Source organism: Fukomys damarensis, unplaced genomic scaffold (genome assembly GCF_012274545.1).
Source record: "Fukomys damarensis isolate Sample0158 unplaced genomic scaffold, DMR_v1.0_HiC HiC_scaffold_23, whole genome shotgun sequence".
Lineage (NCBI taxonomy): Eukaryota > Metazoa > Chordata > Mammalia > Rodentia > Bathyergidae > Fukomys > Fukomys damarensis.
Window position 1 is genome coordinate 44,689,664 of NW_022900935.1, and position 26,854 is coordinate 44,716,517.

The window sequence follows — 26,854 nt, forward strand, 5'->3', positions numbered from 1 at the left end:
CCCCGCGAGGGTGGGTGGTGAGGGAGCGGGCTCACAGCCGGCCTACCCTGTGTGGGTGGGCGCGGGATGTCCTCCGTCCTGCCCCTTGTCTGTGCCCGGGGAGTGGAGGCCTGGAGATCCAGTCAGGAAGAAACTGTCCCTGACACCCGAATAACAAGGCCAGTATGAACGCAGAGTCCACACCCATGCCATCAAGTCTCGCGGGGTCATGCTCTTTCCTCTGCATCCTCACTGATCCCTGCTCCCATCACCACCCCACACCAAGTAGGTGTCACCCGTGTGTCAGAAGCCAGCAACAGAGGGTTTGGCAGCAAACAGGACCACTCCTAACCCCCACGGTGCCTGGCGCAGTTAACAGTGGTGCACAGATCTGGGGAGAGCCCCAAGCCCACCTCTACTTGATGTCAGCCAAGTTGCAATGTCAGGGGGTCACTGTGTTCATTTTCTTTTTAAATTCAGGTTACGGTGTCTACATATACCCAAATTCCTTCTTCCAATATGAAGGAGAATGGAAAGGAGGAAAGAAACACGGTAAGAAACCTCGGTGGTCCCTCCCACTGCTGCCACCTGGAAGCTGACAAAGCTGATTTTCTCTGGGAGCTGGGGGTGCAGTGGGGCTGCACTGAACAGGACCTGCTCTGTACCTGCCCAGTGCTGCCATCCTGCTCCGGACTTGGCCTGGTGACACCATGAGGCCATTTTCCGGAGCCTCTTGAGGTCCCTGCACCCTGAGGTACCCCAGAGACTGGCAGGGCTTGGCAGGGCTGGGCAGGGCCAGCAGATCCAGGGAGACACTCCTACCCTGCATGCCACATTCCACCATCTTTGGGCACCTGCAGAAGAGGAAGCTGCAACTTGGAAATCCTCCCTAGAGTTTCAGTTTGCTCTTCTTTTCCAGAGTGGAAATTGGCTTTATGCTTTATTTCTGATTAAAAGAGATGACCTACTTCTGTAGAAAATTCAATCAGTAGAGGAAAGGAAGTGTAAAGTAAAATCCCCTGCAATACCCTCAGCTCACACATTCACGTACACCAGGCTTGGTCTCGTACCACACAGCTGCAGGCCAGCATCCCAACTCCCAGCACCCCAGAACACATGTCAGGCAAGCATGGAGAATGTTCCAGGGTCTGGACCTCTGTCATCTGTGCTTACAAGACTTTTTCTGTTTGTGGTTTCTGCCTGCTCAGTGGCTTCTACCCATTTACCCCTAGAAGGTTGGGCTTTTTTTTGTTTTAACCTGTTGACTGCTAGTATTTCCTGTGTTTTACCTTTTGGTTTTTTATTCAGTGTTTTTGCCATACAGACACTTTCTATTTTTGTCAAGATAGCAAGGATTCTCTTCCTCCAGGTGGACACTTAGGCTCATGTGCATGGCTGTTATCAGAGACTCCTTGATGGGTGCCTGCTTTTTAGGCTGTGTCCTCCCAGTGATCCCCTGTGCGTGTCTAGAGTTGTGTCCGCTTCCCTCTGAGGAGGTGGGGAGCAGGGTCACATCTGCACTGTCTGTGCCTCTGTGGCCATTCTGACCAAGAGAGCGGTGTGCTTGGGAATATTTTATAGCTGTTCTCAGGAGTCTTTAGATAAATGTGGAGTACACATGTGAGTTTGTCAAGAACGCGTATCAGACAAGCAGTGGAGCCAACACTAAGTCTTTGAGAAAGCACGGTGTGTGTGGGCTGGTCAGCCGCCACTCCCACCCACTGTGTGACTTCACTGTGCACAATGACCTCTCCTCCCAGGTCGCGGGAAGTTGCTGTTTAAAGATGGGAGTTATTACGAAGGCGACTTTGTGGACGGAGAGATCACTGGGCAAGGCTGCCAACACTGGGCCTGTTCAGGTGGGTGCTGGAGGTGGTGAATGGGCACTTGACCCCTTTCTCAGCGCCATCTCAGGGAGGCTGGTCCCCTGCTGTGACACAGAAGATACTGTGTGTAAATGAAGGTTCCTCAGGTTCACCTGTTGTGAGGGGCAGCAGTGTGCAGGCTGGGGTGCATTGCATGGTGCTACACATCTTGTATGGCCCTTAGGTCTGGCAACGGGTGCCCTGGGGATCCCTACAGGGGCCTCTAGACTCAGCTCTATAAGCACCTCCAGCTTCTCGGTAGCACTTTGTCAGAATAAAGTGATATCATCCCAAACTTGGAATTATCTTATTCTTTAAAGATATTTCAGGGGCTGGGGATTTAGCTCAGTGGTTCCACCTCCCGTCTCACAAGAGCAAGGTCCCAAGTTTGATCCCTGGTACCCAAACAAAAAGATATTTCACCACCTCCTGTGCCCAGATGGGAAACCTGCTCTGTGACACCCATGCCAGTGGTTGGGGCATCTTTGAGTCTCAGACCCTTATGAGCAAAGAGTGGTTGGTGCTCATGGGAGCTTCTCTTGCATTCGGCTCCCAGCTGCCTTTTAAAGGCCCACGGAGGACAAGCATAGTGGTACCTCCCTGTAATCCCAGCTCCTCAGGCAGCTAAGGAAGTGATGGGCAAGCTCCAGGCCATCCGGAAAAGTTTGTGAGACCCTTTCTTAATAAAAGAAAAGGACTGAGGACATAGTTTAGTGGCAGAGCAGTCTGTCCAGTATGTGCAAGGCCATGAGTTCCATTCCCAGTACCACACACAAGGCCTGGGAACAAAGCCACCCCATACTGTGTTTCCCAGGTGCCCTCAGGAAGGGCCCCCTAGGTCAGTCTGCAGGTCTAACTGGGCAGGGAGGACCAGGCCATGTCTCGGTATTTCTCCTGACTACACTGTGAGTGAGATAAAGAGACAGGTGTCTACCCATTGGTCAGGGGATGGAGGGGACCCTGGATATAACAATAACCTCTTCCTCCTCCTCATTTGTATGCAGGAAACACCTACTCTGGACAGTTTGTTTTGGGAGAGCCTCAGGGACATGGCATCATTACGTACAGAGCTGGGGGCCGTTACGAAGGAGAGCTCTGCTGTGGCCTCAGAGAAGGTCTGGCATCCACGGGGCTCACGGGCCAGTGCTGGGAGAGCCTAGTGTCCTCTCACATCTGGGAACCATTGCCCAGCTGTTGCACTTCAGAGGCTGGAAAAGGAGGTGTTGGGGCGGGCTCATACCCTCTCTCTGTCCCCAGACCATGCATTTTCAGCTCAGGCCCCGGGCTCTGCACCTGGGGAGCCCATCCTGTCACATCCTGTGATACATCTACCTGCTGCTGCGTGGTGAGCCACCCACCACTTAGGGATTCAGACAGCCACCACTGCGTTATTTGCTCCTGATCCTGGGGTTGCCAGGCTGTCCTGGGTCTGCTGGGTGGGTCTCCTGACCTCACAGGACACTGCTTCTCTGGCTACACCATGGCTTGGCCACCTGACCCTCTCTGGGTTCTGATGGCCATAAAGATATCAGGAGACAGATGCAAGAGGCGCCTGTCCCTTCATGACAGCCAGGGGCAGAAAGACCAGCTGCAGCTTAGAGAAGGGTCGAGCATGTTACACCTCAAAGAGAGAGGCAGCTTCTTTTCCTTCCCCAAGGTTTGCTTGTGTCGGGAAGTAGAAACACCCTCAAATGTCTGAACTGTCCAAAATCTGCAGTAGCATACTCCTAGTCATGCTCTCCTGTTTTCCCTCTGGCCTTTGAGTCCTAGTTCGGTGAGTGGGTAGCTTGCAGTAAAGTGAGGTTGCTCATAAATCAAGAAACAGTCATACAGTAGCTAACCTGTCACCCTGTGAAGTCCCCTGGGTGGCATTTACCATCTCAGAGATTGGGCCTGGGGGCCCTGAATGAGCCCCCCACTCAGAGTCTCTGCCAGCTAGACTGAGCCACTGGCGTCTGCCCCCAGGCTGACCCAGGTGGTGGCTGTCTTCACCTTCCTGGCCACACCTGCCTCTCCTGTCCAGGCGGTATTAGAGGGGCAGCCCAGTTCCTAAGGATTCCCTGAGTGCCAGTCCTGACCACCCCTCTGCCAGTGTGGGACCCAAGGGCTGCAGAGAGAGTACCTCCTAGGGCAGGACATCAGGGTCACCACTGGCAGGAGCCGTGAAGTTCAGCTGGCATCTTTGGTCCTTCCCTAGGTCAGGGCATCCTGGTGGACCCAGATGGACAGGTGTACCAGGGGTCCTTTCATGACAACAAGAGGCATGGCTGGGGGCAGATGCTCTTTAAGTGAGTATGTGGCTGCGGGGCATGAATCCTGGGGTGCCTTCAGCAGGGAGGGGGGCATGTCCCGCCGTCCACACTGCAATCTCTTCCCTGTGGGTAGAACCCAGGGCCACCCACACTGGTCAGTCCTCCATCCCTGAGCCACCCCAGGCTCTCTTGACACTGCTCATTCAGTAGGAAGAGTCCTCTCCCAGGTAAGGTGTCTGGAGGGAAGCTTGGGTCAGCAGGAAGGGGAGCCAGGGACCCATGTGGCAAAGCTGGAGGACCCCTGGGCCAGCACAAGCCCCTCCAGGTAGGGCTGGAAGTGCTAAGCCATGTGGCTCCTCGCCAGCACTGCCCTGGAAACACACAGCCACAAGCCCAGCTCCTCCACCTCCTTCACTGCTTCCATGACAAGCAGCTGCCACTGAGTGTCTGGGTAGGCAGACGCGTGCCCCCTCTCCCTGCCCTCCCAGATGCCCTGGCATGCCAGCAGCTCTCAGGCTATCTGTTCAGGGCTTATTTTTGCCTCGGACTCTGAGGTAGAGCTGGTCTTAGTCCCGGCTCCTGCCTGAGACCCCTCTACTGTGCCCTCAGGAATGGTGACAAGTACGAAGGCGACTGGATCCGGGACGGGCGCCAGGGACACGGGGTGCTACGCTGTGCTGATGGCTCTACATATGAGGTGCCCCTTCCCCCAGATGTGAGGCTCTGCAGTGGGTGGGAGCTCCAAGGGGCATTTGAAGGAGCTGCCCTGGCAGCCAGAGTCCCTGGGCTGACAGGCGCAGGGCACTGTCAGCCCCAACTCCACAGGGTGACTCCCCCCAGCTGTCCTGGTCTTGGTTGGGATGATCCTGACCAGAAGTCAGGTTAGTGTGAATTCTATGCATCTGCTCTGCCCTGCTGCACACAGGATATCTCACAGAGGGAAGCCTGGGGCCTGGCTCAGGCTGGAATCTCTCGACCTGAGCTACAGGAGGGACAAGGCATTGTAGGGCTCCAGGGGCTGGAGGAAGGGGCTGAGGTGAGCCACCTCCTCCCCTACATATACCTGGGCCCCTGACTGCTCAGAGAGACACTGTGGAGTGGGCCCTGTGTGAGCAAGTATTTCCCTTACCACAGGCAGTGGCTGCTGTCTACAGAGCTGGTCTGCAGGATCTGTGTGCCAGAGAGGCCAACTGGGACTGGGACAGTAATCCTGGCCCCTATGGGTAGGGACTGTGATTGTTCCCACATCGTCCATTAGGAAACTGGAGGGAAAAGAGTGTGACAGGGCCAGGCACAGTGGTGGCACACACCTGTAATCCCAGCTACTTGAGAGGCTGAGGCAAGAGGATTACAAGTTCAAGGACAGCATGGGCAATTTAGCAGGTCTCTATATTAAAATAAAAAGGGTTGGGTGACTTCCCAGAAGATGGTGGAGTGGTGAACAGCAGAGAAATAGCCTCTCCAAGATTTGGTGTCCAGGCACTGGAATATAGCAATGTGAGAAGAAGAAGGGAAGTGGGTGCCTGGGACCGAGTAAGGATTAAAACAAGAATTGAAGCCCATGGGGAGAGTAAAAAGAGAGACTTCAACCCTCAAGAAGGAGGTGGCAAGTAGTGCTTTCTCCTTGTCCCCCAACTCACTGTGGGGAGGGGTAGTTTGAACCTATAAACACGTGGTGACTACAGGCGACTCCAAAGGCCTCCATGGAGAAATGTACCAGTGGAATGGAGCAATGGACACAGCAATCTACAAGTGACAAGTTATTTGAGTTCAGACATCCCCCAAGAGAGGTCATTTGGCTGGTAGCCATATTGGAAAGGGGCCAACTGAGCTCAGAACTCAGAGCAGGTGCAGGCTGGCTGCATCTAGTGGCTCCTAGTGTCTGGATGAGGTGGAACCAATTTCAAGTTGGCAGGAGGTCAAGGAGCCAAGTTCAAGCTGGCAGAAGGCACATAGAGTATTGCAGGCTGAACAAATTAGGTTCCAGCCTCATACCCAAAAACCATCCTGAACGTCAATGGAAGTAAAGATTCAAGTTTGCTGGAATTATCCAGTATCCCACCATAAATCTATGGCTGGCTTGCTGGGATTAGTCAACACAGATCTGGGCTCTGTCTGACTACTTTGTCTACCAGTGACAGCAGAGGCACACCCTGGAGTGGACATTTCTTTTCATTTGCTTTTCTTTTCTCATAATCTTCCTTTGTCTTCAGCCTTTTAATCTCTTCCTCTTCTATTTCTCTATTTTTTTCTCCCTAACCCCCTTTTAAATTTTCTCCCCTGAGGGTAAAATCACTATATTAAGGGCATATTTACTGAATTTTCTAGGTTTTTTTAGATTTTTTTATATGACCCTTAATATAGTTCATATGGTTAAAGGTGGCAAATTAATAGTTACAACAGTTTCTCATTCTGTAGGCTGTGCTTGATACTGTTGTTATTCCTGGTGTACTACTTTAGCCAAGGTGACATAATTGTTCAAATCATTTCTTCTTCCTGTTACGTCAAAACTGAGATTGCCTAAGGGTCATAAACGATACCAAAGGCCAGTGCCAAAGAACCAGGGGCTAGATCAAATAAGCAGCAACTTCTCATAATAAAATGAAGAGGTAGAATCTTGCAGCAGACTCAAAACCCAAAAGCCAGGTATGCCTGGAAGACATCTCTGAGAAGTAGTCATTTCCTAAGGGTTCTCAATACTAGCAATAAATTTACCTGCCATAATAAGCATAGGAAATAAACCAAAAACAAAAGATGAGAAGACACTTAAAGCAAGATTCAACCCCAGACTTCCAACTCACCAAAGGCAAACCTAGGAAACAATGAGGTATAATATTTTGAAAGTCATTCATCTAATTCTCTGAAGTGGTAACCATGCAAGTAACAGAACAGATGAATGAGGCTTGTGAAAAAGAATCAAATCAGAAATAATTTCTCAGATAACTGTAACAAAAAGCCTAGTTAGTGACTCTAGAGCAGATACAAATAAAAAAATAGAGGAGCCTAGGAAAATAATGGAAATCATGAATACTCAACATAGGAAAGAAATGGAATCCAGGAAACAGATTCAGATAGATATCCAGGAGATTAAAAATTCCACTGAATGTATATGCAATAGAATGAACCAATGTGATGACAGAATATCAGATATAGAAGACAAGATTGTGCCTAGCAATCTTGAAAAGAAAATTTCTTTAAAATAGCAAGGAACCACAAAGAAATCAATCTGACAGCTGCTAGGTGATGTAAAGAAGAATAACACAGGATTGATAGGAGTCAATGAGAAAGCAGGGGATAGTGAAAACAGCATTTGCAACCTATACACAAAAGTAAAGGCAGAAAACCCAAGCAGAGAAAAAGAATTTGACATACAGATAGGTGAAGCATGTAGAATGTCTATTAACCATGATCAAAAAAAATTTGCATGAAGGTAGTGCTCTAGAGTCCAGAAATTCAACACAACAGAATATTAAAAGCTGTTAAAGAAAAAAAAATGGGTCACCTATAAAGGAAAGCCCATCAGAATCACAGCAGACTTTTCAATACAAACTCTCAAATCAAGGAATACTTGGAGTGAAATATGTTAAGTCCTAAAAGAAAACAATCTCCAACCCAGATTGATGTACCCTGCAAAACTATCTTTCAAAATTGATAGAAAAATAAGATACTTTTATGACAGAGAACACCTGAAGAAATTCATGACCACCAAACCAGCACTCCAAACTGTTCTGAGGACATTCTAGAAAGATAATGAGGGCCCCAGGGATTTAGCTCAGTGGTTCTGTCACCTGCCTCACAAACACAAGGTCCCGAGTTTGATCCCTGGTACCAATAATAATAATAATAATAATAATAATAATAATAAGGGCTACAACTCCATGAATCTCAACAGAATGAATCTACCAGACAAGGCAAGAAATTAAACAGATGGGGGAAAAGGGAACCAACAACAGAAAAATGACGAGGATAAGTCAGTACATATTGGTTATAACTATCAATGTAAAGGATCTTATTTCACCAATCACAAGAAACAGACTGACAGAATGGATCAAGATGCAAGATCCAGCACTATGCTGCATACAAGAAGCACATTTAATTCATAAATTCACAGGCTGAAAGTCAAATGATAGAAAACAACACTCCATGTGACAGGAACCTGGAAAAAAAAAGCAGAGGGTAGCTGTTCTATTTGTAGACAAAGTAGATTTCAAGCCAAGTCTAATTAAAGAGAGACAAAGTCACTACAACCTTGTAAAGGGAATAATCCAAGAGGAAGAGATAACAATCATAAATATATGTGTACCAAGTAGCAGTGCACCTAACTAAACAAAACATTAACAGACATGAAAAATCAAATGAGCATTAATATACTTATAATGGGGGGCCTCAATACCTTACTGTCACAAAATAGACAAAAAATGCACAAAGAAATATCAGAACTGAACCAAACTTTTGAACAAATAGACTTAATATATGTGTACAGAATGTTCTACCCCACAAAAATCAGAATACATACTTTTTCTCAGCTGCACATGGAATGTTCTTTAAAATAGACCACATACTAGCTCATAGAACAAGCTGAAATAAATGCAAAGGAATTAAAATTATCCCATGTATATTATCAGACCAGTGCAATGAAATTGAAAATCAGTAGCAAAAGAAACCACAGAAACTCCATAAACACATGGAAATTAAATAATACCTTCCGGAACAAACAATGGGTCATGCATAAAATTAAAGAGGAAACTAGACAGTGCCTACAATTAAACAGTAATGCCAATACAACATACCAGAATTTATGGGACACCGTGAAAGCAGTCCGACAAGGAAAATTTATAGCAGTGAATTCCCATATCAGAAAAATAGCCAGCTCAAAAAAAACAAACTATTGTTGAACCTCAAGCATCTAGAAAAAGCAAGTCAAGCCCAAAGCTCATATGACCAAGGAAATTATAAAGATCAGAGCAGAAAGTAATGTAATGGAGACTAAGAAAACAATACAAAGAATCAATGAATCAAAAAGTTGGTTATTTGAAAGATTAATAAAATTGACAAACCCTTAGCCAACCTTGTCCAAAAAAAAAGGAAAAAGGCTCAAATCCATGCAATTAGGAATGAAAAGGATGAAACCACAACAGATCCAACAGAGATCCAGAAGATCAATACCTACTTTGAAAACCTGTATTATAATAAAATGGAAAACACAAAAGAAATGACAGATTCCTAGATACATATGAATTACCAAGCTGAATCAAGAGATTATAAAAATTGTAAATGAACCAATATCAGTAAATGAAATTGAAGATGTAATGGAAAATCTACCAACAAAGAAAAGCCCAGGCAGTCCCTGACGGATTCACTGCTGAATTCTACAAGAAACTTAGAGAAAACCTAATGCTACTACTTCTTAAACTCTTTAATGAAATTGAAAGGGAAGCATTACTCCCAGATTCATTCCTGGAAGCAAGCATTACCTGATACTGAAATCAGAGAAGAATCCAACCAAAAGGGATAATTACAGGCCAATCTCCCTAATGAGCATAGAGGCAAAAAATACTCAATAAGTTACTAGCAAACAGAATGAAGCAAGTCATCAAGAAGATTATACATCATCACCAAATAGGATTCATCCAAGGGATGCAGGGATGGTTCAGCATACACAAATTAATAAATACACTATATTAATAGAGCCAAGGATAAGAACCATATTATCATCTCAATAGGTGCAGAAAACGCATTTAACGAAGTCCAACACTCATTCATTATTAAAAATCAACCTTACAGAAAATTGTTGAAGATGGTCTTTATCTCAATCTAATGAAATCCATCTATGACAAACCAACAGCCAACATCATATTAAATGGACAAAAAACTCTAAAATCAGGAGCAAGACAAGGATGCCCACTGTTACCATTCTTGTTCAATATAGTTCTGGAAACATTAGCCAGAGCAATTAGACAAGAGAAAGAAAAAGGAATAAGGCTAAGAAAGATGTAGATAAAATGATACTCTACATAGAAGACCCCAAAACTTTCACCAGAACACTTCTAGATTTAATGACCAAATTCAGTAGTGTAAGCAAGATACAGTCTACATTCAAAAATTAATAGCATTCCTTTACACAGACTCAGAGAAATTAGGGAAATGACACCTTTTACAACAGCACTCCAAAAAATGAATATCTAGGTGTATCCATTTGATATCTAGGAATCAATCCAATGAAGGAAGTTAAAGACCCTTACATTGAAAACTACAGTACTCTCAAGAAGGAGATAGAAGAGGATATCAGAAAATGAAAAGATATCCCAATTCTTGGATAGGAAGAACCAATATAGTGAAAACAGCCATACTTCCAAAATTGTTATACAGATTTAATGCAGTCCTGATCAGAATTCCAACGGCATGTCTCAGAATTAAAGAAAACAAACCTAAAATTTATTTGGAACCAGGAGAGGCCTAGAATAGCAAAAGCAATTCTGGGCAACAAAGGCAAGGCAAGGGCACCACAATCCCCCACTTGAAATTATTCTACAAAGCTACTGTGATAAATAGCATGGTCCTGGCAAAAAAACAGACCCAAGGATCAATGGAACAGATTGGAAGGTGCAGAAACAACTCCAGACACACTTAGCCACCTTATCATTGACAAAGGAGCCAAAAAGCTTCACTAGAAAAAAAGCCTCTTTAATAAATGGTGGTGGAAAAAATGGCTTTCCACCTACCAAAGTTTAAAACTACACCCGTATCTTTCACCATGCACTAAACTAAAATAGAAATGGATCAGAGATTTAAACATTAAAATAGAAACACAATCTTCCAGAAGATAGGTTAGGTGGAACTCTTGAAAACACTGGTGTAGGCAAAGACTTTCTGAACAAAACCTTGACTGCACACAAAATATCACAAGGAATCAACCTCTGGGATCTCATCTTATTAAAAAGCTTTTGTACAGCAAAAGAAACTACTGACATATGATAAATAATGTGAAATAGGAAGAAAAGGTCCAAAGGGGAAGTGGGGGGAGGAAAGAAGGGAAAAGAAAAAATATGAGAAAAGAAGGAAAAAATGGAAACAGTTTTTTGTAAATAGGGGTGGAGGGGTGGAAAGGAGGGAAGGGAAATGGGGAAAAAAGAACCAAGATACATGACATACAGGTACAAATTCCCAATGATGAATGTGATCATTCTGTATACCTAAAATGTACCAATAAATTTAATGAAGGAAAAAATACCAACAGCGTGAGGAGACAACCCACAGCATGAGAAATGATTTTTGCCAGCTGTTCCTCAGGCAAAGGACTAGTATCTACAATATATAAAGAGAGCCAGGGATTTGGCTCAGTGGTGCTGCCGCCTGCCTCGCAAGCAGAAGATCCTGAGTTCAATCCCCAGTGCAAAAAAATAAATGAAAGAATATATAAAGAACTCGAAAAAGCAGGCCCCCCCAATTCAAAGACCCAGTCCAGAATTGGGCATCTGAAATGAACAGACACTTCTCAGATGAAGAAGCAGAAACAGCAAATAAATATATGAAAAAATGTTCAACATCACTGGTCATCTGAGAGATGCAAGTGAAAACAATGCTGAGATTCAACCTCACTCCAAAAAGAATGGCTGCTATCAAGAAATCAGCCAATAATAAATGCTGGCAGGGCTGTGAAGAAAGAGGAATCCTGCTCCACTGTTGGTGAGAGTGCAGACTGGTGCAACTGCTGTGGAAATCAGTCTGGAGCTTAGCAGTACCATTTGACACAGCTATTCCTTCTAGGTATCTTCCCAAAGAATTAAAAGCATCATATTACAGCAGTATATGTACATCCTTGTTTACAGCAGCACAGTTTATAATAGCTAAATCTTGGGAACAACCCAAATGCCCATCAACCGATGAGTGGATAAAGAAGATGTAGGTGGTTTTTTTTTTAATATGGTGAAGTACTACTCTGCCATAAAGAAGGATAAGTTTGAGACATTTTAGCTAAATGGATACACCTTGAGACCACACTCTTCAGTAAAATAAATTGAACGCCTATTTAAATATGCATTGTTTCTCTGGCCCGAGAAACAGTGTAAATAAGGACCAAAATGTGTAATACATATTGGAAAATGAGAAGAAAATGTTCAAATGAGAACGGAGGAGGGAGAAGGAAAGGAAAGGTACAAGAAAAGAGAACAGAAGGAAAAATGGAAACAGCTTTTGTAAAGAGGAAGAGAGGTAGAAGGGAGCTGAGGGGAATGGGAAAAAAGATGCAAGATATCATGTACAGGTACAAATTCCCTATGAGTGTGATCATTATGTATATTTAAAATGTACCAATTTTTTAAAAGGTGGAGGGGAGGGCTAGAGTGTAGCTCACTGCTCCCCAGGTTCCATCTCCAATAACAAAAAAAGTGATAATGTGGCTCCTGGGCCCCAGCTGATCCTTGGCCCCAGAAACTTTTGCATCCAGCTTTTCGGATTCCAGGGCCCAGGACCACAGTGCTGCCGCAAGTGGGAATGTTATTCACACTGAACTTGGGAGCATGCTGATGAGCCTCCCTGGGATCTAGGCAGCCCCAGATCCATGGCAAGGGGCAAGCCCCTGGCCTCTCTCAGGGCAGGGCTATGTCCTGTCCACCTGGTCATCTCCTCCCAGGGCCACCTAGGGTTTTGGGCTCTTCTCTGCCAAGAGGAGGCCCAGGCCCATGGAAGAGCCTTTCCACCCCCAGTCCACCAGGCCTCACCTTTTGGGGTGCCAGCCTGTGTGCTCTGCCAGCCAATGTGCCTGGCAGCCCAGGCCAGCAGCAAAGAGCGACTGATGCAGAGGATAGGGCAGACCAAGGAGGGCCAAGGCCCAGCAGCGTCGGAAGGAAGCCATGTCTGGTCCCAGTTCAAAGAGCCCTACTGGCCGAAGATCAGAGAACCCAGTGTGTCCCTCAACAAGAAGGTGATGGGGCCTTCAGGGAGCAGACAGCACACGCACAGGTCCACACATGCAGGTCTGGAGCAAGGACTGGCTTGTCAGGAGGGGAAACAAGACCACAGCAAGGAGGTCAGTGAGGCCCCCTGAATTTTGGGGCTGAGCGTCTGAGACAGCAAGACCTGCTCCAAGTACAAGCCGGAGGCAGGAACTACCAGAGTAGTGTTGCTGGGAAAAATAAGATGCAGAGAATTACCCTCTAGGAAAAGTGGCAAACTACCAGTGGAATGGACTGAGAAAAATGGAAACAGTGATTCAGGAGTGGCCCAAGATGGCCCCCCAAGAGTGAGCAGGACAGCATGGTTGGCCCTGGACCTGACTACAGCTGAGCTCCTGGGACTTGGGGTGTCACCAGCTTCTTGGCCACTCCGGCTGTCACCGCAAGGCTGTGACATGCTGTGTCACTCAGGGCCTGAGGGCCCCAGGGCTGCTGAGTGGGGCTTCAGCAGGAGGGAATGACCTGCTCAGCCCCCCAGAGGAGGCCCTGGCATCCTGCAGCCTTGGCCTGAGGCCCCCATGGGGGTTGAGGGCATATCTTTGCCGTGTCCTGTGGCAGCAGAGCAGAGACCCTGCGTGCAGGAAGAGCCCATTCCATCCTGAGGGTCAGGCCTGCGTAGGGATGGCCACAGCTGGGACTGCAGACACGGTCTGGTCAGGACCCTCCCTCCCATGAACCCCATCCATAGCGAGGAGAGAAATGCCCGGTCCAGCTCCCTGTCTAGGCCTGTGGGGCAGGAGGGCCAGAAACTGGGCACTGAGGGGCCGTGCAGTGGCCATGGGCACATTGCCTGAGAGGTGGGGCTGCTCTGGGAAACGTCACTCCAGGCCCTTGAGCCCCTGCAGAGCCTTGGCAGGGAGGCCAACCCTGGGCCAGTTCCTTACCGCTCCGGGAGTCCAGTGGCCCTACTGGCTGGGGCAGTGTGGCTGCTGGAACGGGGCCCCTGTGACAGCCTGGGCTCAGCCCCAACCTGCCCTCGGCCTGCCCAGCCAGGCCCAGATCAGGCAAGGCAAGGATAACCCAAGGACTCACCCACCACCTTCCCTTCCTCGCCTGACTCCAGGCCTGGACACAGACACCCTCACTGCACCAGAAAATACGCGTCCTGAGAAGCAGCTGGAACTATTCCTGCTCACTAGGCATTGTTCTCAGCCCTCACTCATGCAGCAGATTGGGAAACTGAGGCCTGGTCTCAAGCCAGGTGATTATCAAAGCAGCCTGACCGTGTTGTAGGCCAGCCCACACCCTTGTGCTCTGAGGTTCAGGAAGACACTGCCCCAAGGGTTCTTTCAGGACCAACCTGACAGCTGGGGGAAACGGGATGGCCACACAGCCCAGCCCTCTCCCAGGAGGTTCTGTCCCATGGTCCCCTGGCCACCAGCAGGGCTTTCTGCAGGCCATGACTGCCCTCTGTGCACTAGGACCTCTGGGTACTGTGGTCTCCACCGGGGGGCAGTGCAGCCCTACTCACCAGCAGTGCGCCCAGCCCTGGTGCAGAGCCTCCTGCCACAGCCTGAGCTGTCATGGCCTCCCTGTGATGGCACCGCCCAGCAAGTGTGAGTGCATGGTGTCAGGTCTGTGGGAGCCATTCCTACTGGCCTGGCTTCTCCTTGGGCCCTGAGTCACAACATTGCCCAAAGACTTCACACTCAGCATGACGACTTCCACTCACCAGACCCTGCTCAGCACCTGGTGCCCTTCTGCAGCCCACGCCCTGCAGCTCTCTCGCACACCCTGGGCTCCCTGTGGCCCTGACCACTGTCTGGACACTGTACACAGTGCTGACCAGGAACCAGGGGGAGGGCAGCAGATAGGCCCCAGCTCAGCCTGCACAGAGTAGGCCTGTGGCTCCAACATTCCAGCCACATCAAGAAGTGAAAATGTGGGCGTGGTGGCACACACCTGTAATCAGCTCTCCGGAGGCTGAGGCAGGAGAATTAAAGTTCAAACCCAGCCCAGACAATTTAGTGACTTAGACTGTATCTCAAGGGGGATGGGGGCTGCTGCTCAGTGTGAAGACGCTGGGTTCATTCCCCAGAACTGCCCAGAGTAAAGATGACACAGGACTGAAGCGACCGCAGCAGTGACCTGGAGTGACGAGTGGCCTTAGCAGAGCTGGACAAAGCACCCCCTTCCTAGAGCTGTGTGGGCCCAGGGAGGCCAGAAGCCAAGGGGACAGAGGCTCCTGAGACAGCAGAGTTACGCAGCCTCACACCAGGACAAGTGGCTCCCACCTGTCCATGGGCTCCGTGGAGTAGGAGAGGCTGAGGGCCAGGTGTGGCTCAAGGGCTCCGTGGCACAGGATACTGCCTTGGCCTCCTACACAGTCTTGAGGGCAGGAGGTCAGGGAGGGCAGCCTCATTCGTCAGTAGCTGAACACTTGGCCCTGTGGTCAAATGCGCAGATGCACCCACTTCTCGGTGCAGTTTCTCCATGGGTCTGTGCCCTGGACCTGTGTGCGTGGCCTCACCCAGGATGGGCCGCCTGCAGCTGGCCGCCCTTGAGTCCTGCCATGCACGGCCCTGCAGCCTTCCCTTCCTTGACAATGAGTGATTCTCCCCTGAGCAGAGCCTGTCTTTTCCCCTTGTGCTGCGACCCTTGCCCAGGCCGCTGGGGCTGTGGGTACGGAACCCTCTTGCAGAGCTGTCCCCACTGGTCGACTAGAAGCAAGACAGCTGCATCTCAGTGCCCAAGTTTTGCCTTTCTGAGGAACTGCCGGCCCTCTCCACACCACCATGCCCGTTACCTGGATTTTCAGAGCCTCCACCCCTCTGCATGTGAGCCCCTAGTGATGTCACAGATGTTACCCCCCACCTGGATTCTTGCCACTACCCTCGCCCACAGGTGCTGCCCATGGGTGCCATCATGCTCAGTCTTTTGGCACCCATGCCCCAGAGAGCTGCCCCAGGCCCCAGGTGCTCTGTCACTCACTTTCCAGCAGTGTTTTTGGAAAAGACTGGAAAGTAGTGAATCTTTCCCTGTGTTGACCTTGTCCGGCCATGGCCCTGGATTTGTCAGTTTGGCCTCAGTGTCTCTCCTGCAGGCCCAGGTCATCCTACCTGGTAGGAGAGAATCCAGACCCACAGCACAGGCTGTCAGGGGCTCAGGGCTGGTGGAGACCCCAGGATGTGGGGGTGGCAGCGTCCCACAGGCACTGTGGTGTCCTCAGTGGGTGCAGGAGAGGTGCACAGGATGAAGAAGCCATGGGGTGCTGAGGTGCCTGAGTGTCCTCTGATGTAGCACAGTATGTCTCTCTGCCCAGTGTCCATGCTGTAGGGCCCTATGGCCACCACGTCCCATGCCAGGCCTTGGGCCAGGAGGGCCCTCTCCAGGACCCCTGCAGCAGCCTCGAGAAGTGCTGCTCAGAAGACTGCAGGAAGGGTATGGGCACCTTCTGGGAGCCAGGCAGCTCCTTCTGTGTGGACCCCCCACACACCTGCTGCCACCACAGGAGCAGATACCCTCAGAGGAAGTCTGAGGTGCGGCAGCCAGGGACAGCTACTTCCTGCAGGAGTGAGGAGGTTGCCTGGCACCCCCATTGCTCAACTCCCAACTGCAGGGCCCTGCTTGGTGCATCAGCAAGACCCAAGCTCCCTGAGGAGGAGACTGGACGGACACCCCAGAAGCTCAAGGGGCGTGGTGCCATAGTCAGCTCCATAAGAGTGGTGGAGGGAGTGTATCATGGACAAAAACTCACTTCTGGGTGAGGGTGGAGCCCAGCACACATGTTCTTCACCACGCTTTCACACTTGGTTTGTTTTCGGTCAGGGCAGGACCCAGCACCTTCCAGGTCCAGGGCTTTGGCTTGTTCATCAGGGGAGCTCTGAATGGTGTCCTGGGGGCTGGGTGCAGGACACACAGCTTGGCCCTAGGGCAAAGAAGGGTGTCCCCCTGCCCACACCACTGTTGTCCCCAGCCAGGGCACAGTATGGCCTTCCCCGTCCTGAGGTTGCTTTGGCAGCCACAGAAAGAGGACAAGTCCCTCGCGTCCATCGTCTGCGACTTGGACCCCCAGCCTGGGTCTCACTGTATTGGGTGTGGGTCTTCCCTGGCTGCCCACATCCCTCCCGCACACCTGTCCTCAGCCGGGTGCCAGCAGCAGCACCATGTGCCCTGCCCTGGTGCACAGGGCCTGTTATGCAGAGTCCCTGGCCTCCCTGCACCTGAGGACCTGGAGGCTGGGGTAAGAGGCGGCAGCCCCCAGGTGACCAGGGCCACTGTGGGAGGGAGCTGTACACAGCAGTGAATCCCAGGGTCACAGCACATGTCCAGGCGAGACCCTTCTGTGCCCCTCATGCTGCACTGAGGTCTGAATGCCCGGCCCCAGAGCTGCCATGTGGCCTCAGCTTTGAGAAAATGCTGTGGCTGCTGAACCTCACTGGCCATGTGGGACTGGTCCTGCAGCGCCCCCAGCATCTGGTCCACTGCAGAGTGGTGTCCATTACTGCCAGTGCCTGAGCATCCTCCCTCCCCATCCTGCTGAGAAGCCTGCACTGTGGGTGGGGCATGGCCACTGGCACCCAGACCTACCCACACCAGCGCTTTCCAGTTCGTGGACAAAGAGGAGAAAAGTCCCTTCTCCAAGGTGCCCCGTGGCCTCTCCCATGATGTCCATGGAGTTGGTGGATGCTGACCAGCACAGCCCTCAGGAAGGGGTGGGTGGGAGGAGTGAGGACCACAGTCCCAGGAAAGGGACTCAAGTCCCCCAGGTGGATTTGGCTGTTTGGTGGAACACTGAGGGTCCCATAGCAGGAGGCCAGGAGAGGGAGCACCCTGGGCTCTGCTCAGGTCAGGGCAGCCTGTGGTCCCTGCCAACCCTGGTCTGCATCTCCCGGCCCTCTTCCCTGGCCCTGGGCCCTCATGTCCACAGTGCACAGTTTGAAAGGACTGTCATGATCAGGGAACCACGGCTCTTACCAGACAGCATGGGCTGGGGACCGGCGAACAAGGGCAGCAAGGGTGCGGGCAGCAAGGGTGCAGGCACCAGAGGTAGAGCAGGGCTGCGCTGGTCTGAAGTCTTGGGTCCTGGGACCTCAGGGATGTCTTGGTGACTCACAGGAGGAAGGCCCTGTCCAGACCCCAGGGCTGTGGCCATCTCCTGCCTGGGTGAAGCTTGTGGTGCAAGCTGAGTGTGACCCACCGCACAAGGTCTTCTCCTGTCTTTCCCCTGACCCAGATTCCCAGGTTTTGGGGTTGCACCTCCCACCCCCAGGTCTGTGAGCCCCACAGTTTCCTCTCCCCTCTGCTCCCTCCCTCAGCAGCCACAGTGCTGCACAGCCTGGGGAACCTGAGAGCCTCCACAGCAGTGTTCCTCACTGTCTCTCACAATCATCTGCTCTTTGTTGCATGTGTGACTTGGGAAGCCAGGCGCGTGCTGCAGCAGGTGCCGGTGTCAGGCTGGGTGGCCTCCTCATTCAGAAGTGCAGTGCCAGAGCAGCCTGCACCTGGTCCCAACTCCTCTGGGGTCAGCAGCTGGAGTGCCTGGGTCTGGCTGGGAGCTGTACTACGCATGGAGCAGTGTGACCATGCACGCTGTCCCCAGTGTGGCACCATTACTAGCCCACACGGGAGGGCACTGAGCAGGGCATGCAAGTGGCATCCAACAGCACACCAGGAGGGAGCCACACCTATGGAGCCACCCCTGAGGCCCCCCATCCTCCCTGCAGGGACAGTGGCACAGCGATGTATTCAGTGGTCTTGGCAGCTTGGCCCACTACTCAGGGGTCACCTACTGTGGGCTGTGGATCAACGGCCACCCAACAGGTAGGGCTCCCTGCCCCATGCCGGCCTTCCTGTCCCTCCCAGGACCCTGAGCAGCCATGCAGCAGGGGTTGGAGCACGAGCATGTTGGGTAGGGGCTGAGACAGAGTGGAGCCAGATGTCCTGTCCCCTCCAGGAAAGGCAGGTTCTTCTGGGATTTCAGGGGTCTCGTGGACTTGCAGAGCCCCAAGACTGACCTTGGGCCCAGGTGATCCTTCAGCAGGCCCAACCTCCCATCCACCCGCAGCCATGGGACTTCCCCACACAGAGGGACCGCCTCTCAGCCAGGTCCCAGAGGCCAGGTGTCTGCAGTGCTGACCTGGTCCCAAGCAGTTCATCCAGGCCCCCAGTGAGCTCTATACCCTGACATGACCACAGTGGGGCTTGCTGCAGGCCCTGGGCCACCCCTGCTCCCTGGTGCTTCTGGGTGCCTTCCTCTGCACCCCACATGCCCAAAGATCATGTGTGGTATCTTCCCTGTCCCCTGCCACTAACACTTGCCCTGCCTTCCCAGCACCAGCCACGAAGATTTTGATTCTGGGTCCGGAGGTGCTGCGGGTGGCCCGAGGCTGTGCCTTCACTTTGCATGTGCAACTGCTGCGGGACAACGGGGAGACGGCAGATTGTGAGTGTCCTAGGGGACCCTGGGTTCCCAGAGGCCAGCAGGCAGGGGCTCCTGGGCAGCAGAGGCCCAGACAGTGCACCTCGGTGGCTCCCAGTGCCCAGGGACTCGGTACAGAAGGCCCTGGTGCCCTGAGGCTGGTGGAAGGCACAGGAGGCACCGGAGCCCTCCGGCTGGTGAAGGCAGCATGTGTGTACATACTTGTGTGTGTGTGTGCACACGTGTACATGTGTGCATTCTAGCAGTTCAGGCACACATCTCAGAGCAGATGGAAAGGACACTGTCAGCTCGGCTGCGGAGGGCAGTCCCATCTCCTCACTGGGGGAGACCCGCCACGGTGCTGGGGAACCCACTGTGTCCAAACCCTCCCACCTCATGTGTGATTCCCAACACAGAAATTCACCTTGGCCCAACCTGCTTCGACTGGGGAGCCACAGCGTATAGCACAGATCAAATATATTTAGTCACAACTGGTTTAACAACTTTATTGAGACATCATTTACATACCGTGAAATTAATCTGTATTAAGTGATTCCATGGCCTTTAATAGCTAAGGATTCAGACAGCCGCCAGCACACCACAATCCCCTTTCCACACACTCCTGCTGCCAAGGGCCCAGCCCTGACCCAGCGCCACTCGCCTGTCGTCCATCTGTCTGTCTGTGGATTTGCTTTTCAGCATTGCTCACAACGGTGAGATCTTTTCCCCTCTCTTCCCAGGGCCTTTGTGCTGAGCTGCATCCCCAGCCCTTGTTTATTTTGAGACAGTGTCTCTCCAAGTCACTCAGTTGCCCAGGGTGGGCTCAAACTTTTGATCCTTTTCCTCAGCCTTCCAGAGAGCTGGGATGACAGGTGTGCACCAGTGTGACAGCTCCCTTCTCTCACTTGCATGATTTCTGGGAGCTCACGTGTTGCAGTGCGCATGGCACCCCCGTCACTGAGCAGTAGTGTCCCACCCTGTTGAAGCCACATTCTGCTTGTGCTTCACTGGCCAGTGGACGCTTGAGCTCCTATCCTCTGGGCTATTACAAACCGTGCAGCCACGTGTTTGTGTAAACAAGTGTTTTCACTTCTGGGTACATGTCTGCAGCGGGATTGCCAGCCGGGCTCAGACTGTTCTGTTTTCTAGAATGGGCCCTTTCTCAGTCCTGTCACAGTGTGTGGGCTTCCATACTCCCTGCCTTCACATGCACTTGATTTTCGCGCTTTGGTGGCAGCCACCTCATGGGTGTGAAGTGGGATCTCCTTGTGGCTTGCATTTGCATTTCTCTAATAAGAAATGATACTGAACATCTTTCATGTGCTTATTGGCCATTCGCAGATCTTTGGAAAAATTTTTGTTTACTCATTTTTAAAATGGGGCTGTTTGCATTCTTATTCTTGAATCATAAGAGCTTTTTGTGTGTTCTGGCTACAAGTCCTCAGTCTAACATATCTTTGCAAATGTATATATTCTTGCAGTCTATAGCACATGACTTATATTTTCGTTTTCACTCTTTAAGTCAGGGTCTCTATCTGGACTAAATTGGCCTAAAACTCCCAGGCCCCCTGTCTCAGTCTCCTGAATGCTGACATTTATAGGCATGCACTACCATGTCTGGTTTATGTTTTCATTTTTTTAATGTCTTATCCACAGTATAAGTTTTATTTTATTGTATTGATTGATTGATTGGTGCTAGAAATGGAACCCAGGACCTCATGCGTGCTAAGCAAATGCTGTACCACTGAGCTACAACCCCAGCCCTTTTATCTAGAGACAGGATCTTGTCAAGTTGCCCCTCTGGCATCCAACTCATGACCATCCAACCGCCATGTCCCAAGTAGCTGGGATTGCAGGCATACCACCATCCCTCCCGCAACTTATGAATTTTGATAAATTCCAACCTGCCAACTTTTCCTTTTATAGATCTCAGCTTGATCCTGTACCTAAGACTTTCCTGCCTAACCACAGTTCACAAAGATATTGTCCTGGGTTTTTTGGTAGAATGTTTATAGTTCTAGATCTTGTGCTCAGGTCTGTGATCTACTTTAGCTAATTTTTGTGGATAAGATCAAGACCTGAGCTCACCTTCCAGTGCCTTGCTGGAAAGGCTTCTTTCCTCCTCCTCTGCCTGGGCACCGTGCTCAGCCAGCTCACCCAAGGGGAAGGGTCCTGCCTGGGCTCTTGGTCCCAACCTCACACCCTAGACTCAGGTCCACGCCAGTCCTGTACTGTCTTCATCATTACACCCTTGAGCAGGCTTTGCAATGAGAGATTCCTGTTCTGAGAGAACCATGTTCTTTTCAAAATCGCATTGGCTGTGCTGAGACCTTCACATTTTCATCCGAACCGTAGGCTCTGCTTGTCCATTTGTGCTCCCACAGTCAGAAAGCCTGCTGGGGTTTGAGCGGGGTCCCATGTGGGCCCTGGGGAGGTCACCATCTGAGTGACAGTGGGTGTCCCAGATCACGACACGAAGCTTCTCTCCACTCCTGCAGAGCTCTGCTCTCCCTCACTGGTGTTTGTTATTTTCCATGCAAAGTCTTGCAATGCTTCTGTTAAGTCTACTAACAGATCATCAGTGATTCATTATGTATTATTAGGCACCTAGTTTATTAGGCACAATTAGTTTATTAAAATAACTGGTGAATTTATTTGTTATATTCTTTTTGTGCTTCTGGGAGTGCATAAGTTCATTTGAAAATTGCTGGGCTACAATTACTTTTTATATATTGATCTTATGTCCTTTGATTTAGCTGAATTCATTTATTAGTGCTGCCAGTCTTTCTGAGGATTCTTGGGACTTTTTATATACATAGGGTCACACTGTATTCAGATAAATACAGCTTTACCTCTTCCCTTTGAATCTGAATATGTTCTCTTTCTTTCTGTCAGTTGCTTTAGCACATTCCCTGCAGCAGGTGCTGATTGCTGCCTCTTCGCTGGCACTTATTATCTGTCTTTTCACTGTGGCCACCCATGTGGGTGTGGAGTGGCACCTTGTTGTGGTTTTGATTTGCATTTGCCTTAAAGTTAATGATACTGGGCATCTTTTCTTGTCCTCATTTGCCATCGGTGTATCTGCCATGGAGAAGTATCTATTCAGATCTCCTGCCCATCTCAAAACTTGGATTAATATTTTTATTATGAACCATCAAGTGTTCTTTATATATTCTAGAGTTGAGTCTCTTATCAGATATCTGATTTGCAAATTTTTTCCCATTTTGTGAACTATCTTGGTGGTATCCTTTGAAATACAAAAGACCATTTTTCTGAAATCCAGTTTATCAAAAGCCTAAAAACACTAAAATGAAAGGAATTTTGGTCTCATATCTAAGACAACTTGGCTTAAACAGGTCATGAAGATTTATCCCTGTGTTTTCTTTTAAGAATTCTATCATTTTCACTCTTACATTGAAACCCATGGCCCACTTGGAGGTGGCCTTCTGTGCTTTGTAAGGAGAGGGTCTGGCTGGCTCAACACCATTTGTTAAAAAGATTCTTCTTCACACAGTGGATTGTGTTGGCACTTGATTTGCTAAAATTTTATTTAGAATTCTTTTCATCTGTTCATAAGAAACACTGGTCTCAGGTTTTCTTACAGCTCTTCGCCTGGTTTCTATATCCAGGTAATGCTAACCTCAGAGAATGAGTTGGGGGTGATTCCCTCATCTGCAGTTTTCTGGGAGAGTCTATGATAAGTAGTATTATTTCCTTCTGAAGTGTTTGATAGATTCAATGCAAAACTCATCTGGGCATAAAGTTTTCTTCGTGGGAAGATTTCTAACTATGAATCAATTTCCTTAGTGAGTGTAGGCCTATGCAGGCTGTTTCCCCTTGAGTGAACCTTAGTTCAAATGTGTGTTATCCGAAGTCTATAATGTTTGTGTTATTTGTGTTTTCTCTCCCTTTTCCCTGACTAATATAGCTAAGGGTTATCAAAAAGCATCTTTTTTTATACCGGGGATCGAACACAGCACCTTGTGCTTGTGAGGCAGGCAGTGGAACCACTGAGCTAAATCCCTGGCAGGATTATCAAAATTATTGATAAGCACCCGGCTTTTAGTTTAATCAATTTCTGCTTTCTTGTTTTTCTCTTTTCATTTCTATTTTGATCTTACTGTCTCCTTGCTTCTGCTTTCTTTAGATTTAGTTTGCTCTCTTTTTCGAGTTTCTTAAGGTATAAGCTGAAGTTATTCATTTCACACCTTTCTTTTGTAATATAGGCATTTACTGCTATGGTTTCTTTTCCCCCTCTGTACCAATTTCATGGTGTTCTGCATGTTTTCTTATGTTGTATCTTCATTTTCATTCAATTAAAAGTATTTCCTTATTTCCTCCTTTGATTTTATTTACCCATGAGTTATTTAGAAGTTATGAGTTATTTGTTTCATTTCCAAATTTTTGAGGACTTCCAAGAGTTCACTCTGTTACTAATTCTAATTTAATTCCATGCTGTTAGTCATACTCTGTATGTATTAAGTTCTCTTAAATTCATCGAGACTTGCTTTATGGGTCAGAACATAGTCTGTTTTGGATGCTCAATATGCACTTAAGAAGAATGTGAATTCTGTTGACGTGTGGAATTTCTGTCAATGCCAGTGAGGTCGGCCTTTGCTCTTATAGGTTGAGCATGCCTAATCCAAAATTCTGAAACTCAAAATCTAAAACTTTTTTTTGAAAGTGAAAGGGATTGAATGGTAGTTTACTTTTTTTTTTCTTTTTAGTAACCCATTCTCCCCCTCAAGCCCCTCCCCTCCCTATGTACAGAAGCTTTTGTTTCCATTTTTTCCTTCTATTTTCACTTTTTTCTTGTCCCTTCCTTCCTTTCTCCCTCTTCCCTCCCTTGTTCCCCTTCCCATTTGAACACTTTCTTCCCATTTCCCAACATCCATTATATATCTCAGTCCTCAATTCCACTCAGTTTCTCACACCAGAGAAACAATGCGGTATTTAAACGTGTATTCAATTTATTTCACTCAAGAGTATGGTCTCAAGGTGCATCCATTTAGCTATAAATGTCTGAAGCTTATCCTTCTTTATGGTAGAGTAGTAATCCATTGTATTAAAAACAAAACACATTTTCTTTATCCACTTATCAGCTGGTGGGCATTTGGGCTGTTTGCAAGATTTAGCTATTACAGACTGTGCTGCTATAGACATGGGTATGCATATATCACTGTGGTTTGATGCTTTTAATTCTTTTAGGAAGATACCAAGAAAGTATAGCTGGGTCAAATGGAACCTCTAGTTTCAGTTTTTTGAGAAATCTCCACACTGACTTCCACAGTGGTTGCACCAGTGGATCCTTCTCTGGTTTTGGAATCAGGGTAATGCTTGCTTCCAGGAATGAATTTGGGAGTATTACTTCCCTTTCAATTTCATTAAAGTTTGAGGAGTAGTAGCATCAGGTCTTCTCTAAATTTCTTGTAGAATTCAGCAATGAATCCATTAGGACCTGGGCTTTTCTTAGTTGGTCGTTTATAAAGTACATATTCAATTTCATTGGTTTCTTTGGAATTTCTATATCTTCTTGTTTCAATTTTGGTAATTCGTATGTATCTAGGAATCTGTCCATTTCTTATGTATTTTCTATCATATTGGAATAGAGGTTCTCTAAGTAAGTACTGATGATCTTGATCTCTACTGGGTCTGTTGTGATTTCACCCTTTTCATTCCTAATTGCACAGGTTTGAGCCTTTTCTTTTGATGAGGTTTTTTTAATGAGGTTGGCTAAGGGTTTGTCAATTTTATTTAATCTTTCAAAAAACCAACTCTGATTCGTTGATTCTTTGTATTGTTTTATCAGCCTACATTGCATTAATTCCTGCTCTGATCTTTATAATTTCCTCCCTTGTATGAGCTTTAGGCTTGACTTGTTCTTCTTTTTCTAGAAGCTTGAGGTTCAACATTAGGTTGTTTATTTGAGCCCACTCTTTTCCTGATACGAGAGTTCACCACTATAAATTTCCCTTGTAGGACTCCTTTCATTGCATTCCATAAGTTTTGGTATGTTGTATTGTCATTATTGTTTAATTATAGAAATTGCCTCATTTTTTTCTTTAATTTCATCTGTAACCCCTTGGTTATTCAAGAAGGTGTTAATTTCCATGTGTTTATGAAGTTATTGTGGTTTCTTTTGCCTTTGATTTCCAATTTCATTGCACCAAAGTTCTTGTGGTTTCTTTTGCCTTTGATTTCCAATTTCATTGCACTATGGTCTGATAATATGCATGGGATAATTTCAGTTCCTTTGCATTTGCTGGTGTGTTCTATGAGCTAGTATATTATCTATTTTGGAGAAAGTCCCATGTGCAGCTAAGAAAAATGTGTATTCTGATGTCGTGGGGTGGAACAGTCTGTAAACATCTACTAAGTGCATTTGTTCAAAATTGGTTCAGGCCAGGTGTGGTGGCACACGCCTGTAATCCCAGCTCTCAGGAGGCTGAGGCAGGAGGATCGCTGTGAGTTTGAGACCAGCCTGGGCTAGATAGTGAGTTCCAGGTCAGTCTCAACTATACAGTGAGACCCTGTCTCAAATAAACAAAAAAAAAAGTGTGGTTCAATTATAATATTTAACTGTTGATTTTTTGTCTAGTTAATTTGTCTATATGTGACAGTGGGGTTTTGAGGTGTCCCCCATTACAACTGTATTAGTGCTGATATGATTTTTTGTGTCCATTAATAGTTGGGTGCACTGCTATTTGGTGCATATATATGTTTAAGATTGTTATATCTTCTTCTTGGATTGTTCCCTTTACCAGGATGTAGTGACCTTCTTTGTCTCTCTTAATCAGTCTTGGCTTGAAATCCACTTTGTCTACAAATAGAATAGCTACCCTTCCTTTTTTCCAGTTTCCTGTCATGTGGAATATTGTTTTCCATCCCTTGACTTTCAGTCTGTGAATTTTTCAATTGAATGTGTTTCTTGTATGCAGCATATTGTTGGATCTTGCTTCTTGATCCATTCTACCAGTCCGTTTCTTTTGATTGGTGAATTAAGACCATTAACATTGATGGTTATAACTGATATGTATCATCTTATCTCTGTCATGTTATTTTTCCTGCTGTTGGCTTCCTTCTTTCCTTTTCTGTTTCATTTCTTGCCTTGCCTAGTGAATTCATTCTGTTGGGGTTCACAGAACTGTAATCCTTACTGTCTCTTTCTGAAATATCCTTTAGAACACTTTAGAGTGTTGGTTTGGTGGTCATAAATTTCTTCAGATGCTCTTTGTCATGGAAGTATCTTATTTCTCCATCAATTTTGAAGGATAGTTTTGCAGGATACATCAGTCTAGGTTGGAGGTTGTTTTCCTTTAGGGCTTGAAATACTTCACTGCAAGCTCTCCTTGACTTGAGAGTTTGTATTGAAGTCTACTGTGATTCTGATGGGCTTTCCTTTACAGGTGATTTGTTTCTTTTCTCTAACAACTTTTAATATTC

General features: G+C 48.0%; 2 protein-coding genes across 2 annotated transcripts in view; one reads left to right on the forward strand and one right to left on the reverse strand.

The window, feature by feature from the left end:
* Rer1 (retention in endoplasmic reticulum sorting receptor 1) overlaps positions 1–2,944 on the reverse strand; it is a 14,477-nt gene extending 11,533 nt beyond the window's left edge. The window contains exons 1-2 of the mRNA XM_019207973.2: positions 2,936–2,944; positions 1,616–1,618 (exon numbers count right to left, since the gene is read on the reverse strand). The gene's annotated coding sequence lies outside the window, so the exon portion shown is untranslated. The remainder of the gene's footprint in view (positions 1–1,615; positions 1,619–2,935) is intronic.
* The window catches only part of Morn1 (MORN repeat containing 1), a 53,400-nt gene that overhangs the window by 992 nt on the left and 25,554 nt on the right, over positions 1–26,854 (forward strand). Inside the window, exons 2-8 of the mRNA XM_010627890.1 lie at positions 460–531; positions 1,740–1,838; positions 2,849–2,959; positions 4,042–4,132; positions 4,706–4,793; positions 18,717–18,813; positions 19,325–19,435. Of these exons, the coding sequence (XP_010626192.1) occupies positions 460–531; positions 1,740–1,838; positions 2,849–2,959; positions 4,042–4,132; positions 4,706–4,793; positions 18,717–18,813; positions 19,325–19,435 (669 nt within the window). The remainder of the gene's footprint in view (positions 1–459; positions 532–1,739; positions 1,839–2,848; positions 2,960–4,041; positions 4,133–4,705; positions 4,794–18,716; positions 18,814–19,324; positions 19,436–26,854) is intronic.